Here is a 16,434-nt window from a genome sequence, read left to right on the forward strand (position 1 = left end):
GCACAAAAACTGAAATATAGATTAATGGAACAAATAGAAAGCCTAGAAATAAGTCTATGCCCCTATGGACACCTCATCTTTGACAAATGAGTAAAAAATATACAATGGAGAGAATACAATCTCTTTAACAAGTGCTGGGGAAACTGGTCATCCACCTGTAAAAGAATGAAACTAGAACACTTTCTAACACCATACAAAAAAAATAAACTCAAAATGGATTAAAGACCTAAATGTAAGATCAGAAAGTTTAAAACTCCTAGAGGAAAACATAGGCAAAACACTCTCTGACATAAATAACAGCAAGATCCTGTATGACCGACTTCCCAGAGTAATGGAAATAAAAGCAAAAATAAATGGGACCTAATTAAACTTAGAAGCTTTTGCACAAAGAAGGAAACTATAAGGAAGGTGAAAAGAGAGCGTTCAGAATGGGAGAAAATAATAGCAAACGAAGCAACTGACAAAGAATTTATCTCAGAAATATGCAAACAGCTCATGCAGCTCAATTCCAAAAAATAAACAACCCAATCAAAAAATGGGCCAAAAAACTAAATGGACATTTATTCAAAGAAGACAGACAGATGGCTAACAAACACATGAAAAAATGCTCTACATCACTCATTATCAGAGAAATTAAAATCAAAACCACAATGAGGTACCATTTCACGTCAGTCAGAATGGCTGCTATCAAAAAGTCTACAAACAGTAAATGCCGGAGAGGGTGTGGAGAAAAAGGAACCCTGTTACACTGTTGGTGGGAATACAAACTAGTACAGCCACTATGGAGAACAGTGTGGAGATTCCTTAAAAAACTAGAAACAGAACAGCCATACAACCCAGTAATCCCACCGGTGGGCATACACAGGTAGGAAACCAGAATTGAAAGAGACACGTGTACCTCAATGTCCATTGTAGCACTGTTTACAATAGCGAGGACGTGGAAGCAAACTAGATGTCCACTGGCAGATGAATGGATAAGAAAGCTGTGGTACATATACACAATGGAGTATTACTCAGCCATTAAAAAGAATACATTTGAATCAGTTCTAATGAGGTGGATGAAACTGGAGCCTATTATACAGAGTGAAGTAAGTCAGAAAGAAAAACACCAATACAGTATATTCATATATTAATATATATTAATGCATATACATGGAATTTAGAAAGATGGTAACAATGACCTTATATGCGAGACAGTGAAAGAGACACAGATGTAAAGAACAGACTTTTGGACTCTGTGGGAGAAGGCGAGGATGGGATGATTTGAGAGAATAACATTGAAACATGTATATTACCATTGTGAAACAGATCACCTGTCTGAATTTGATGCATGAAACAGGGCACTCAAAGCTGCTGCATCCCTCTGGACAACCCAGAGGGATGGGATGGGGAGGGACATGGGAGGGAGTTTGAGAGGGTGGATACATGTACACCTGTGGCTTATTCATGTTAATGTACAGCAAAAACCACCACAATATTGTAAAGTAATTAGCCTCCAATTAAAATAAATAAATTAGTTAAAAAAATTAAAACTTCTGTGTATCAGTTGACACTATGAGAGAGTGAAAACATTGAGAGAAATGGTGGGCTGAAGTCCTTGCACAATTCATATAGACCCCATGGGTCTTTGTGTTTTCACCTGTCGAATAGAAACATAGTAATACCTTATCTTCAAGTGGTGATGTGAAGAATATATGAACAGAAAACATGATAACTGTTTTTGTAAACTCAAAAATACAAATTCTTGGTAAGATTCATACTGCCAGGATCTCTCTATGACCTCTGTGATTTTCTGATGTATTGCATTATTTGTGCGTGTTGCAAATCCCAGGAATGATTAGATACTTTAAAGGAAATTCTCAGTGTCTCTTTTGCTGTCTCGTGCACAGGGTAATTGTTACCATCTTTCTAAATTTCATATAATGCGTTAGTATACTGTATTGGTGTTTTTTTTTCTGGCTTACTTCACTCTGTATAATAGGTTCCAGTTTCATCCATCTCATTAGAACTGATTTAAATGTATTCTTTTTAATGGCTGAGTAATACTCCATTGTGTATATGTACCACAGCTTTCTTATCCATTCATCTGCTGATGGGCATCTAGGTTGCTTCCATGTCCTGGCTATTACAAACAGTGCTGCGATGAACATTGGGGTACACGTGTCTCTTTCCCTTCTGGTTTCCTCAGTGTGTATGCCCAGCAGTGGGATTGCTGGATCATAAGGCAGTTCTATTTCCAGTGGGTGGGGAGATTTGGGAGAATAAGAGTGAAACATGTATAATATCATGTATGAAACGAGTCGCCAGTCCAGGTTTGTTGCACAATACTGGATGCTTGGGGCTGGTGCACTGGGATGACCCAGAGGGAGGGTATGGGGAGGGAGGAGGGAGGAGGGTTCAGGATGGGGAACACAGGTATACCTGTGGTGGATTCATTTCGATGTTTGGCAAAACTAATACAATATTGTAAAGTTTAAAATTAAATAAAATTAAAAAAAAAAGTCACAGAGAATCCAAAAAAAAAAAAAAAAAGGAAATTCTCAAATCTAATGTAATCCTTATACTTTACTTTTATGACTACATAAACCATGTATTTACTGTTTTCTATATACAGGGGTGGCTTCCCAGGGGGCACTAGTGGTAAAGAACCCATCTGCCAATGCAGAAAGATTCGGGAGACAAGCATTCAACACCTGGGTTGAGAAGATCCCCTGGAGAAGGGCATAGCAACCCACTGCAGTATTCTTGCTTGGAGAATCCCATGGACAGAGAAGCCTGGTAGGCTATGGTTCATAGGGTCTCAAAGAGTCAAACGTGACTGAAGCAATTTGGCACACACACATGCATATAGAGGGGTACTGGGGTTGACATGGGTTAAATGATGGTCCTGTGACTCTGGTTAGCTTGTGCGTCTGTGCTTCAGATCCACAGTTACTGCTTATTGAACTTAACACAGGACTATTCTCTTCCTTAAGTGTTTGTGCATGAAAAAGTCCATGCTGCATGGACAAAATGGGTGCTCAAACCAGGTGGAGAATAAGAAGATAGTTATGTACAAGAGTCAAGATGAGAATAGAAATGCAATGAGCAGAAGTAAGAGGAAGACATTCTTTCATGACAGAGGAATGTCCTGAGTGAGTTTAGACGTAAACCAGTGTGAGTCATCATAGGGTATCACCTGCTTTATACCCAGTTGTCCAGTATGATAGGAATGTGCTGCTCAATGAATCAATCAGTGAAGTGCTCTGGGGCAATGCATGATCTTACCTCACTGTGTTTAGAGGGTTCCAACATGGCCCTGCTGGACAGTGTGTACTCTTCAGACTCAGTTTTATTTTTCTTGATCCCTTTGAACCATATCTTGTATTGCTCCTGCACCTGTAGAGACAAAGCATGCTCTGCATCAGCTCACAGAGAGAAATGAGGATGAGAAGAGTCCTGAGCAGGAGTCAGACAGTGGTACCTGCTGGCTGAGGAGGCAGTACACCAGGAAGATGAAGAAACCCTGCAGGCTGTTGATGATGGTGAAGAGGTAGGCCATGACGTGGGGAGCTGGTCCCACCTGCAGGATTCCCAGACACCATGTACATCCCAAGATAAAGAGCTGAGCTGTGGCTTTAAATGTTAGCATCCTGAGTAGGAGGACAAAAAAGATTCACGATGCACCCTGACCAACGCAATCAAGTCCATCTCTTTTCAACTCAAAGAATGTCTTTGACTCAGTTGTGGCCACTCTGATCTTTACTGTGAATGATTATCTAAAAGAAATGTTTTTTTGTTTCCAGAATGGCATATTGTCTTAGACTGAAGTTGATAGTGAAACTTCATAATGTGGCTTTCAGTAATAGGATGAATATCCCCAGTTTCAATCAACTAATATTACTGTGGATGTTCTGTGCACATGGCTTTGTGCTGGCCCTGTGCATTAAAAATAACAAAGGCAAGATTTCTGATTTCACAAACTTTACCACCTAGTGGGAAGACAAATACAAATGGTCAGTTATACTTGTGAAATTGAAGGTCCCTCTGCCTGGTCCCTCCAATGATGTCCCTATCTTTTCCATCTCCATGAATTGACCCAGAGCATGCTTTGTCAGATGATTCATTATGTGTAAATGAAAAGAAAGCAAAGGACATCCTTGGCTTCTTAGAAGATATGATATGTGGATAATCAACTTGACTTCACCAGGTAGAGCAGGGCAGATGAGGGTAGCGGGACAAACATGAATAAAGACATGGGCATGAAAGGGCATGCTGTGGCCTGTGTCAAGTATGTAAGTGATTTATAAGGATATATATATTCTTAGGACTTTTCTCATAGGGTCATGGTGGTAATCCCTGTTTATCAGAACAAAATCAATTTCCTCTGTAGTTAAATTAGTTCCATTCTTGGGTTAGAGATGAATGGAATATTTTTGACTTGGGTATCAGCAACAGAACAGTATTAGAACTTCCAAGAAGGGTGGCTGAACTCCTCCTCTCAAGTCCCCTTGAAACCCTGTGAAGGGACACTAGAAGCTTGGAACTCTATGTCCTTGCTCCTGGACCATGCTTTTTATGGTGTGGGGTTGGGGGGGGTGTGGTGGGGTAGGGTGGTGATGTGTACCTCTGATCCATCTCACCTAGTCTTCCGGAGAGTGGACACATCACTGTTGAGTGAGGAGAGCTTCTTTTTCACAATCCAGAATGTTATCAGGAAGAAAACTAAATTAATCTGCAGAAACATCACAAGGGATATTAAGTGCATCCAGATCTGCTAATCCTTCCCTGTGGCTCACCCAACATCTAAATCAGCAGGTAGGAAGGGTTTGTATTTCATAACAGTGATAGAAAATCAGACTGAACACCCGTAACTCACTTTGCATGGGGATTTACATGTTTAAACACTAAGAATGCCATGTCTAAGGAAATACTCCTTCCTGGTTTTAAAATGGAAATTTCTGCATCCTGGGACCCTCTCATTCCTGAGCTAACTGGAATAATTGGTCAACCTGTCCATAGCCCTCTTCTTGCTTGTGCTTTAATTCACCCTCACCCAGGGAGGAAAGATCCTCTGATGTCATCCATTACTCACAGAGAAGATGGTGCAGACAGGGCCAAGAAATGTCCATACAAATCCTTTTTCTGTGCTGAGCCAGCATCTAAGAGAGGTGGTTGAGAATCAAGAGTATATTAGCCTTTGTGGATAAAGAATTGATAGATGAACATATCTCTCATTCCTCAAAGTTTTTCCTGACTTCTGTATTATTATTATTATTAATAATTATTATTGTTTTTTTTTTTTTTGATCAGAATATTTTGCATAAGATCACCCTGGTACAGGGAGGGAGGAAGGAGGAGTGTTCAGGATGGGGAACACGTGTATACCTGTGGTGGATTCATGTTGATATATGGCAAAACCAATACAATATTGTAGAGTTAAAAAATTAAAAAAAAATTAAAAAAAAAGATCACCCTTAGCAAATTTCAATACACAACACAATATTAGCCATAGGCACTATGCTCTATAGTAGACTTCCTGAACTTATTTTGCATAATTGAAAGCTTATGTATGTCCTTGATATTAGTAAAGGCCATGGGTGTATACTGATTCCCAATTGTCAGGATATACACATTAATCATGTGCAGCTTTTTTCCATGTAAATCACAATGTAAAAAAGTGGTTTTAAATAAATATAAACTTATTTTAAAAAGCCCATTTAAGTCTTGGCCCTCATATGCTGGCAGAAAAAAATGTACATGTTTTAAAGAAAAAAATCAATAAAAATTAATTTATGGTTTATGAGACAAATATTGAGTCTCTCTTTCTCTATCAGGGTCAGTTCTTGGCTCTGAAGATCCAGTTATGATTAAGAGAGTGATCTCTTTCTTCAAGGAGTTCCTAGCTCTGTAGGCTTGTTGATAGTTAGACAATATAAACAATCAAAATGATCAAGCTTAAGATCAAATATGAGGAGCTGTGGGAACACATAAATGGATCTATAACCTAGTCAAACGTGTAGGAGGTTCTGATACTGGGAAGGGTTCCCTGAGAGAATTCTGTTGTGTTTATGATGAGAAGTGAAGGATGAGTAGATGTAGATAGGAAAAAATTGGGGACAGCCAAGAAGAGAGAGAGGGAGAGAAAGTGATTGAGAGAGAGAGAGAGAGAGAATAACAGTAAGCCTGACACTGCTATGTCAGGCTCATGTGCATTATACAATTTATTTCTCATGACAATATAGGTAATCAAATGATTGCAAATCAGGCATCTGAGGCATAAGGATACAGAGTCAGTAACTGAAGTTCACACTGATAGAAATGATAGAATTGGTGCTTGATCCCAAATAGGAACTGTGTGTGATGTGGGAGGTGTTAGGGCCATGCTAGTTGGATCCACCAGGAAGAACCAAAGAGAGAGCTACACAGACAGGGGCTGGCATACTGCAGCCTGTGGTCCACACTAGGCTATTGTCTGATTTTGGAAATGTGTTTTACTGGGTCAGAGTTACACTCATTTTCCTATATCTTTTCTGTGGCTGCTTTTGAACTACAAGGGCAGAGGTAAAAAATTGCAACTGAGACTGACCCACAAAACCAAAATATCTACTACCTTGTGTTTTATAGGGAAAGTTTTCTGACTTTTTTGCTAAACTATCTAGAAAGGCCAGTGATCCAGAAACCATTTGATGCAGGTCGGCATCAATTTTTACCAGCATAAGAATTTGTTGTGAGTTCTTTAGTTGCTAAGTTGTGTCCAACTATTTGTGACCCCATGAACTGGTACTCACAACAAATTTCTATGATGGACCATAAGGAAATCTGAATGCCAAAAATTGATGCTTTCAAATTGTGGTTCTGTAGAAGACTCTTAAGACTGCCTTGGCTAGCAAGGAGATCAAACCAGTCAATCTTAAAGGAAACCAACCCTGAACATTCACTGGGAGGACGATGCTGAAGGTGAAGCTCCAATACTTTGGCCACCTGATGCGAAGAGTTGACTCGTTAGAAAAGACTCTTGTTTCTGGGAAAGATTGAGGGCAGGAGAAGGCAGTGACAAGGACGAAATGGTTGGATAGCATCACCAACTAGGTGACATGAGTTTGAGCAAACTCAGGAAGATAGTGAAAGACTGGGAAACCTGAGCGACTGAACTGAATGGAACTGAACTGCAGCACGCCAGGTTTCCCAGGAATCTCAGAGGGCAAATAACCAAAAAAAAAAAAAAAAAGAAAAAAGTTCACCACACAATACGTGCTGAACCTCAATTACTAGCGGAGAAGCAGCTCAGATGCTCAAGTCCACTGCAGCTAGTGGGGGGCTGGGTGCAGAGGTTTGGGCTGTGTGGCTGGTTCTTAGGATAAGGACTGGGTTTGAATGCCCTGTGGACAATCAAAAGGGGTTAATGTAACACAGCAACCCAAACCATGTGAACACCAGAGAGAAAAAGAAAACCAAAGGACCTTTCCTGCAGGAAGGCTCAAGTGCTGCATGGTGACACTTGGCGAGCTAACAGAATAAGTATTGTGCCCAGAGAAGGAAATGGCAACCCACACCAGTGTTCTTGCCTGGAGAATCCCAGGGACGGGGGAGCCTGGTGGGCTGCCACCTATGTGGTCGCACAGAGTTGGACATGACTGAAGTGACTTAGCAGCAGCAGCAGCAAATACCAAAGGAGAGTAAGCTGCTGCCATTTATGACCCTCCTTCCCTGGAGTCAGAGAAGTAAGAGTGTGACAGCCAGAGCTGGAATGCAAGGGGCTGCTGCAATCTTGGCCACAGAGACTGCATTTCCCACCAAACTGTGAGCAGGCTGTCAGTCAATAACCACATCTTCCTTGGATCCTGGACAGTTCACATTGGCTGGGAGTGTCACAGTCTGAGACCAGCTCCCCAGAGGAGAAACACAGCACACCTGGCATAGTGACCTTTTCATGCAACAGAGAAATTGGACAGCTTGGACTGGGGAGGTGCATAAGATGCATGGCCCACCCAGGACAGTGTTCTCACCAAGCACCTGGTCGCCTGAGTTGCTTGGACCTGGGAAGGGCACAAAATGCACAGTACACCTGGGTCTGAGCCTTATGGAGGCCACCATCATCCTGATACCAAAACCAGACAAAAACCACAAAAAAGAAAACTACAGGCCAATATCACTGATGAACATAGATGTAAAAATCCTGAACAAAATTCTAGCAAACAGAATCCAACAACATATTAAAAAGATCATACATCATGACCAAGTGGGCTTTACTCCAGGGATGCAAGGATTCTTCAGTGTTCTCAAATCAATCAATGTGATACACCATCTTAACAAATTGAAATGTAAAAATGGTATGATTATCTCAATAGATGCAGATAAAGCCTTTGACAAAATTCAACATCCGTTTATGATAAAAACTCGAGAAAGTAGGCTGCTGCTGCTGCTGCTAAGTTGCTTCAGTCATGTCCGACTCTGTGTGACCCCATAGACGGCAGCCCACCAGGCCTCCCCATCCCTGGGATTCTCCAGGCAAGAACACTGGAGTGGGTTGCCATTTCCTCCTCCAATGCATGAAAGTGAAAAGTGAAAGTAAAGTCGCTCAGTCATGTCCGACTCTAGCAACCCCATGGACTGCAGCCTACCAGGCTTCTCCGTCCATGGGCTTTTCCAGGCAAAAGTACTGGAGTGGGGTGCCATTGCCTGAGAAAGTAGGCATAGAAGGAATATACCTCAACATAACAAAAACTATATATGACAAACCCACAGCAAACATTATTCTCAATGGCAAAAAATTGAAAGCATTTCCTCTAAATCAGGAACAAGGCAAGGGTGCGCACTGTTACCACTACTATTCAACATAGCTTTGGAAGTCCTAGCCACAGCAATCAGAGAAGAAAAAGAAATAAAAGGAATCTAGATTGGAAAAGAAGTAAAATGGTCACTGTTTGCTGATGACATGATCCTCTACATAGAAAACCATAAAGATTCCACCAGAAAATTTCTAGAGTTAATCAATGAATATAGCAAAGTTGCAGGATATAAAATTAATGCACAGAAATCCCTTGCATTCCTATATACTAACAATGAAAAATCAGAAAGAGAAATTAAGGAAACAATCCTATATACCATTGCAACATTAAGAATAAAATACTTAGGAATAAATCTACCTAAAGAAACAAAAGATCCATATATAGAAAGGTATAAAACACTTATGAAAGAACTCAAAGATGACACAACTAGATGGAGAAATATGCCATGTTCTTGGAATGAAAGAATCAATATAGTGAAAATAAGTGTACTACCTAAAGCAATCTATAGATTCAATGCAATCCCTATGAAACTCCAATGCTGTTTTTCACAGAACTAGAACAAATAATTTCACAATTTGCATGGAAACACAAAAACTGTCAAGTAGCCAGAGGAATCTTGAGAAAGAAGAATAGAACTGGAGGAAACAACTTTCCTGACTTCAGACTACACTACAAAGCTATAGTCATCAAGACAGTATGGTACTGGTGCAAAGACAGAAATACAGATCAATGGAACAAAATAGAAAGTCTGGAGATAAATCCATGCACATATAGACACCTTATCTTTGACAAAGGAAGCAAAAATATACAACGGAGAAAAGACAGTCTATTCAACAAGTGGTGCTTAGAAAACTGATCAAACACCTATAAAACAGTGAAATTAGAACACTTTCTAACACCATACACAAAAATAAACTCAAAATAGATTAAAGACCTAAATGTTAAGACCAGAAACTATAAAACACTTAGAGGAAAACATAGGCAGAACAGTCTCTGACATAAGTCACAGCAAGATCCTCTAAGACCTACCTCCCAGAGTAATGGAAATAAAAGCAGAAATAAACAAATTGCACCTAATTAAACTTAAAAGCTTGTGCCCTATGAAGGAAGGTATAAACAAGTGAAAAGACAGCTTTCAGAATGGGAGAAAATAATAGCAAATAAAACAACTGACAAAGAATTAATCTGCAAAATATATAAGCAGTTCATGCAGCTCAGTACCAGAAAAATGAATAACTCAATCAAAAAGTAGGCCAAAGAACTAAACAGACATTTCTCCATAGAAGACATACAGATGGCTAACAAACACATGAAAAGATGCACAACATCACTCATTATTAGAGAAATGCAAATCAAACCACAATGAGGTATCATTTCACCCTGGTCAGAATGGCCATTATCAAAAAGTCTACAAACAATAAATGCTGGAGAGTGTGTAGAGAAAAGCGAACACTTTTACACTGTTGGTGGGAATGCAAACTGATACAACCATTATGGAGAACAGTGTGGAGATTCCTTTAAAAAGGGGTCATAAACCTGTCATATGACCCAGCAGTCCCACTGGTGGGTATACTTCCCAAGGAAACCAGAAAGAGACTCATATACACCAATGTTCACTACAGCATTATTTACAATTACTAGGACATGGAAGCAACCTATATGTCCATCAGCAGACGAATAGATAAGGAAGATGTGGTACTTATATAGAGTGGAATATCACTCAGCTGTAAAAAAGAAACTCATTTGAGTCAATTCTAGTGAGGTGGATGAAACTGGAGCCTATTATATAGAGTGAAGTAAGTCAGAAAGAGAAAGACAATGTGAAATTTAGAAAGATGGTAATGAAGATCCTATAAGCAGGGCAGCAAAAGAGGCACAGATGTAAAGAATAGACTTTTTGGACTCTGTGGGAGAAGGGGACAGTGGGATGACTTGAAAAAATAGCACTTAAACATATATATTACTATGTGTAAAACAGATGACCAGTGCAAGTTCAATGCAAGCAGCAAGGCACACAAAGCCGGTGCTCTTGTACAACCCAATGGGATAGGGTGGGGAAGGATGAAGCAGGGGGGTTAAGGATGGGGGGACACATGTACACCTGTGGCTGATTCATGTTGATGTATGGCAAAGCCACCACAATATCGTAAAGTAATTGTCCTTAAATTAAAATGAATAAATTAAGAAAGATAAAATTAAAGTGCTATGTTGGTTCTATAATGGCCATAGTCATGCATGAGAAGTTAGGATGGCGGGAATTTGGTTTTACCGTTTGGGTGTTCCATAAAGATGAGGCCTGGATGCAGAAGAAATGGCCACAATCACAGCTGGGACTCCATAGCCCACTGGGAACGTGAGCTTCTTCATGAATCTGTTGGCACTGGAGTAGTTGACCACCGTCAGGTTGCGTGCAGTGAGGAAGAGTTGCAGACCCTCCAGCAGCATCCAGGTGAAGGAGGCCAGGTAGAGATAGTGTAAGGCACCTGCAATGATGGCACACAGCACCTGGGGGAGGAGGAAGGTGTCACCTGGATGGTTTGTCAGGATGGATCATGGCCCCAGGACTTCTTCTATGACTTGCCACTGGGGATAACTCTGATGTAAATGAATGAATTATCAATTGAATGTTTGCTTTCTAGTTCTGTCAGTCCATGTGAATTGGCTACTTATCCATCTAATATTACCTGGAATCCCACTATATTAAGGAGTCCAATGCAGTATGGCCCCATGAACTCAGCATCCCTGGGGCAGGGATATTCTGGGATAGTATACATACCTTGCTCTCAGTTCTGTCGATGGCTGTCAGGAAGAGCAAGTGGGCCAGGAAGAGGCAGAGTGAGAGCTGCAGATGGAGTGAGGTGCTGATGCTCTGGATGGCTTTGCACAGCAGGAAGGTGAGGGCCGCCAGGAAGAGACACAGCAGAGAGAGGCTCAGTCCCATGTAGGTGATCACAGTCAGTGCGGGATCCTCCTCCTGGGACCCAGCAGAGAGAAGATCAGTCATGCTTTCCTGCTGTGGGGTAATGACCCTTCCACCATTTTTATTTGTAGACACAGAAAAATCAGGAATGGAGGTGCTGAGTAGATTATGTTATGGATAGGTTTACAGATATGTTATGTTTATGGATAACTTTCTCCTGGTTCAAAAATATAGAAATTTATGGGATCTGAATGATAAAATCTGTGCCTGGAAAGATTGAGGGATAAGAGAGTCCTAATGAAGACCAAGACCTGGATCTCACAAGTGTTTATTTCCCTCCAGACTTTTGAGCATGACTAAGCTTCTCAGTTACCTCAATAGGTTCACAGAGGCAAGAAGCTACATTTTGAGCACCATCCTCCATCCCCGTAATGTAATGATCTATGACAAAGTCTCTACCTGTTGTCATGATGTCCAGGTATCAATTCCCAACTCTTAATTCAGCACAGTTTATCCCTGTAATATTTCTTCATGTTTGGCCACTAATCCTTACAGATTTAGAGCTAAACTCTTGGGTAAAAGAGAAAAACTGCTATGCTTGGATGTTGGCTGTAGCTTAAAATTGATAATGTCTGCCTCTTTTTGGTGTGCATGTGTTCTCAGTCACTCAGGCATGTCTGACTTTTTGTGACCTCAAGGACTGTAGCCCCTCAAGCTCCTCTGTCCATGGAATTTTCCAGGCAAAAATATAGGACTGGGTTGCCATTTCCTCCTCCAGGGGATCTTCCCAATCCAGGCATTGAACCTGAGTCTTCTGCATCTTCTGAGTTGGCAAGTGGATTCTTTACTACTGAGCCACCTGGGAAGCTTGCTTCTTTTTGGAAATCATCCTAAATACCTGAGCACAAGGAAAAAATATCTCCCAATTTCCTTTTAGTATAAGTCTGGGTGAAGAGAGAGAGGGAGAAAGACAGAGGGAGGTGCAAAAAGGATGAAGAAAATGAATGTTAAAACCTGCAAATTAGGTGCTTCTGGGTAAAAAGCAATTGAGTATGGTAGCACCAAATTTATTTTTGCAGCATGTCTCTATGTTCAATTTTGTTTAAGAATGAAATATTTATAAATAAATAACTGGCCCTCCAGATGATTCTGATGCACTTTAACTTTTGAGAATGTTTGGCTTATTGAATGAAACTAATTTTTGTACTGTATTAAAGTTCCCAAGAGAGGTCCACATGCGAAGAAATGCAGGTAGCCCCTGTTGGGAAGTGCAGTGCAAAATAGCCTTGAAGGAGAAGGTCCTTGGGAAAATGGCAGAGGGCCAGAAGTACTCAGGCTTTGCGATAGCTGAAAAACATCTCCTGCTTTTAGCTATGCTCGGCGCCAAGATTTAATAATATTAAAGATGTTGCTTGAGAAAATGGGTCATGGGATAAACACCTGGGTCATTTAGAATGTGCTGTCCTTGAAATATCTTTTACTGATTATGTCTTAACCCTGTATGTGCTCTGCTGGCCGTATACTCTAAGCTCTTTGTTCCTGCTTCTATAAAAAGGCTCGACTGCAGAAATAAATTTGTCAGTCCTTTCAAGAGACTGTCCGAGTGTTGTTCTTTCAGGTTCGTTGTTTCCAAGTCCCAGGGAGAAAATCCACAGCCCCTAAGAGCTAAACACGGACACCTGTTGTCAGATAGGAAGTCAAGAAGACCTCAGTCCTACCACCACAAGGAACTGAATTGTGCCCAAAATTAGAGGGTTAGAGGAGGACTGCAAACCTCAGATCAGAATTCAGTCCAAGCTGACAGAATGATTTCAGCCTTGGAAGAACTTGAGCAGACATCCCCGCTATACCATGCCAGGTCACTGACGTGCGATAACTGGGAGACAGCATTTTTTTCAGGTTTAACATGTGTTAGAATTTGTTCCACATAAAGATATTGAATGCAGCCCCTCTGAGGGGTGTCACCTGCATATTGTAGTAGGCCATGAGGACAGCAAAGCTGCTGAAGTGTGTGCACTGGCAGGTGGTGCTGTCGTCTCTGTTGTCCATCATCCTGCAGCCTCTGGTTGCCCAATGACCACTTCCATTCTGGCCCTGCTCCCAGAAGACACAGTGCACCTTCCCCTTTGTTTCAGAGGTCCTTGACTGTAGAAACAGGAAGTAGGTTTGAGCTGGTGGTTCTGTTGCTCAGAAATGCTGACCCAAATCTAGCTCATGATGGAATTTCCTTGGGATATGATGCACCTGTGATGGACATCCCTGAAGCACAAAGGCTGTGCCCAGGACTCAGGTCTCTCCCACACCCACATCTTCATCCCCCCAGGACTCACATGTCTGAAGACAAATTTGACTGGAGAACTGAGGTTCTGTGTGTTACTGTTGCTGATAAAAACAGATATGACATCTGACAGCAGGATAGGGGGAACTTCCTGCAGCAATTCCCCATGTGTCTCATGTGGAACTGCCTGTTCCTCAGCATCCACAATCAGGGGGACTTTATCCAGCAACTTTTCAATCCCAGGTATGGAGACAAGGCCCACCACAATGGGACCTGCAGGACAAAGGCAAGGTTGATATCTTGGGGTATCCATGACTCCTCCTTTAATGAACTATTTCCCTGTGGCCCCACCATTACCCATAGTTCCCTTTAAAGTATACATTTCTGTTTATTGCTTCTTTGAGTATCATGTTCCATTTTGAATTCCTAGGGATCTGTACCCTGCCACAACCATTACCTGAGTCATTAGATTCATGCACTGCATCCCAGATCAGTATCATCTTTATGTTATTCTGAATCAAAGTGACATTCTTATCTTCTTTATCCAGTGCCTTCAGTGACATTTCTGAGTTGTGAGGGTTATAGAAGGGAGTTAGATTAGTAATTGTGGCTATGATGGTACACATACTACCATTATTTGCATACATAAAAATAAGTATTTTAATATATTATGTGCTGTGTGCTGTCCTTATTTGGTCAATCATGTCCAAAACTTTGCAACCCCATGGGTGGTAGCCTGCCAAGCTCCTCTGTCCATGGGGATTCTCCAGGCAGAATACTGGAGTGGGATACCATGCCCTCCTCTAGGAGATCTTCCTAACCCAGGGATCGAGCCCAGGTATCCTGCATTGTAAACTTTGGATTAATATTGGAACTTTTACTGTTGATCCACTAGGGAAGCTCAATAATATTAGTCTTGGTAGCCTATCCCTTCTCCAAGGGATCTTCCTGATGCAGGAATCAAATCAGGGTCTCCTGTATTGCAGGAAGATTCTTTACCAGCTGAGCTACCAGGGAAGCCCCTTAATATATTATATAAATATGTAGACAGTTTATATATTACATAATGTATATTATATGGGCTTCTGTGGTAGCTCAGGAAATGATATATTTTTATCATTGATTTACATGATATCTAAATATGATGTCAAAATATCTAAATCATATGACATATCATATGATATTTATGTATAATCATTTATATGATTATGCAATCATATAAATGATTATGTATCATTTTCTCAATGATATATAAATAATATTTATAATAATGTATATTATAAATAATGTATATCATAAATAATGATATTATTGTTTTAAGCAATATCATTTGGTACAATAATAGTGGTATATACATATATCATTTAAATTTACAAAGGATTGTAAGAGAACATATGAGCAATTATTCAACAACATGAAATGCAACCTAAATAAAATGGGGAAATTCCTAGAGACACAAAATACAAAAAGTTGATTTAAGAAAATGGAAAATCAGAGCAATCCAGTAACAGATAAGTAGATTGAATCAGTATCCAAAACTTTACAAAATGAACAGACCAGAACATATGGCTTCTATAGTGAATGCTCTCAGGCATTCTGGAAGAATTAATACTAATCCTTTGTAAACTTTTCTATAGAATAGAAGAGAAATAGCTCTACTTAAATAGTTCTATGAGACCATCATTATCACAAGAACAAAACAAGATAATGCATCACAGCAATCCCAATAAATCAATGTCAATTTGAACATAGATACACAAATAGTCAACAAAATACAAGGAAAATTTTTATCCAAGGAAACTCAAGACTTGTATATTGAACACTACAAAAGAGTGTTGAAAGAAACTAGAAACTCTAAATAAATCATAAGACATCCTGTGGTCATGGATCAGAACCATCATATTAAGATCTCAACAGTCCCCAAAATGATTTATCAATTCAATGCAATCTGTATCAAAATTCTGACATCATTAAATTAATTTTCAGCAGAAATGGAAAGCTCATCCTAAAATCCATAATGGATTGCAAGTGACCTGTATAAACAAAGCAATCCTAAAGGTGAAAAACAAATTTGGAGGCATTACAATTTCTGATTTCAAAACTTACTGCCAACCTACAGTATTCAAAATGGTGGGAAATTGCTATATGAACAGAACTGAGGATCCAGGAATAAATCCATGCATCTATGGTCAGTTGATTTTCACAAAGGGGTGTCAAGACCATCAATGGGCAAAGAAAAATCTCTTCAACAATGATGCTGAGACATCCAGCTTTCCACAAGCAATAAAGGAATTCAGTGACCTACTTCATACAATAAATTTTAATAAAGAAATGGGTCAAAGACCCATTGGGGTCAAAATGGCTCAAAGATCTACATTTAAAAGTTAAAACTAAAACAAGTAGGACAAAAACACATGAGTAACTCTTCCTGACCTTGGATTTGGAAATGGACTATTAGATATGGA

At 40.1% G+C, this 16,434-nt stretch overlaps 1 protein-coding gene across 1 annotated transcript in view; it reads right to left on the reverse strand.

Annotated features, from left to right (window-relative positions):
• Nucleotides 1-3,228: 3,228 nt before the first annotated feature.
• Nucleotides 3,229-16,434, reverse strand: part of LOC113896383 (adhesion G protein-coupled receptor E2-like) — a 29,040-nt gene continuing 15,834 nt past the window's right edge. Inside the window, exons 10-18 of the mRNA XM_027548586.1 lie at nt 14,427-14,534; nt 14,022-14,242; nt 13,657-13,836; nt 11,548-11,745; nt 11,041-11,276; nt 5,075-5,141; nt 4,623-4,714; nt 3,464-3,632; nt 3,229-3,378 (exon numbers count right to left, since the gene is read on the reverse strand). Coding sequence (XP_027404387.1) covers nt 3,229-3,378; nt 3,464-3,632; nt 4,623-4,714; nt 5,075-5,141; nt 11,041-11,276; nt 11,548-11,745; nt 13,657-13,836; nt 14,022-14,242; nt 14,427-14,534 — 1,421 coding nt within the window. The remainder of the gene's footprint in view (nt 3,379-3,463; nt 3,633-4,622; nt 4,715-5,074; nt 5,142-11,040; nt 11,277-11,547; nt 11,746-13,656; nt 13,837-14,021; nt 14,243-14,426; nt 14,535-16,434) is intronic.

The sequence above is a fragment of the Bos indicus x Bos taurus genome, chromosome 7, assembly GCF_003369695.1.
Source record: "Bos indicus x Bos taurus breed Angus x Brahman F1 hybrid chromosome 7, Bos_hybrid_MaternalHap_v2.0, whole genome shotgun sequence".
NCBI classification, from domain to species: Eukaryota; Metazoa; Chordata; class Mammalia; order Artiodactyla; family Bovidae; genus Bos; species Bos indicus x Bos taurus.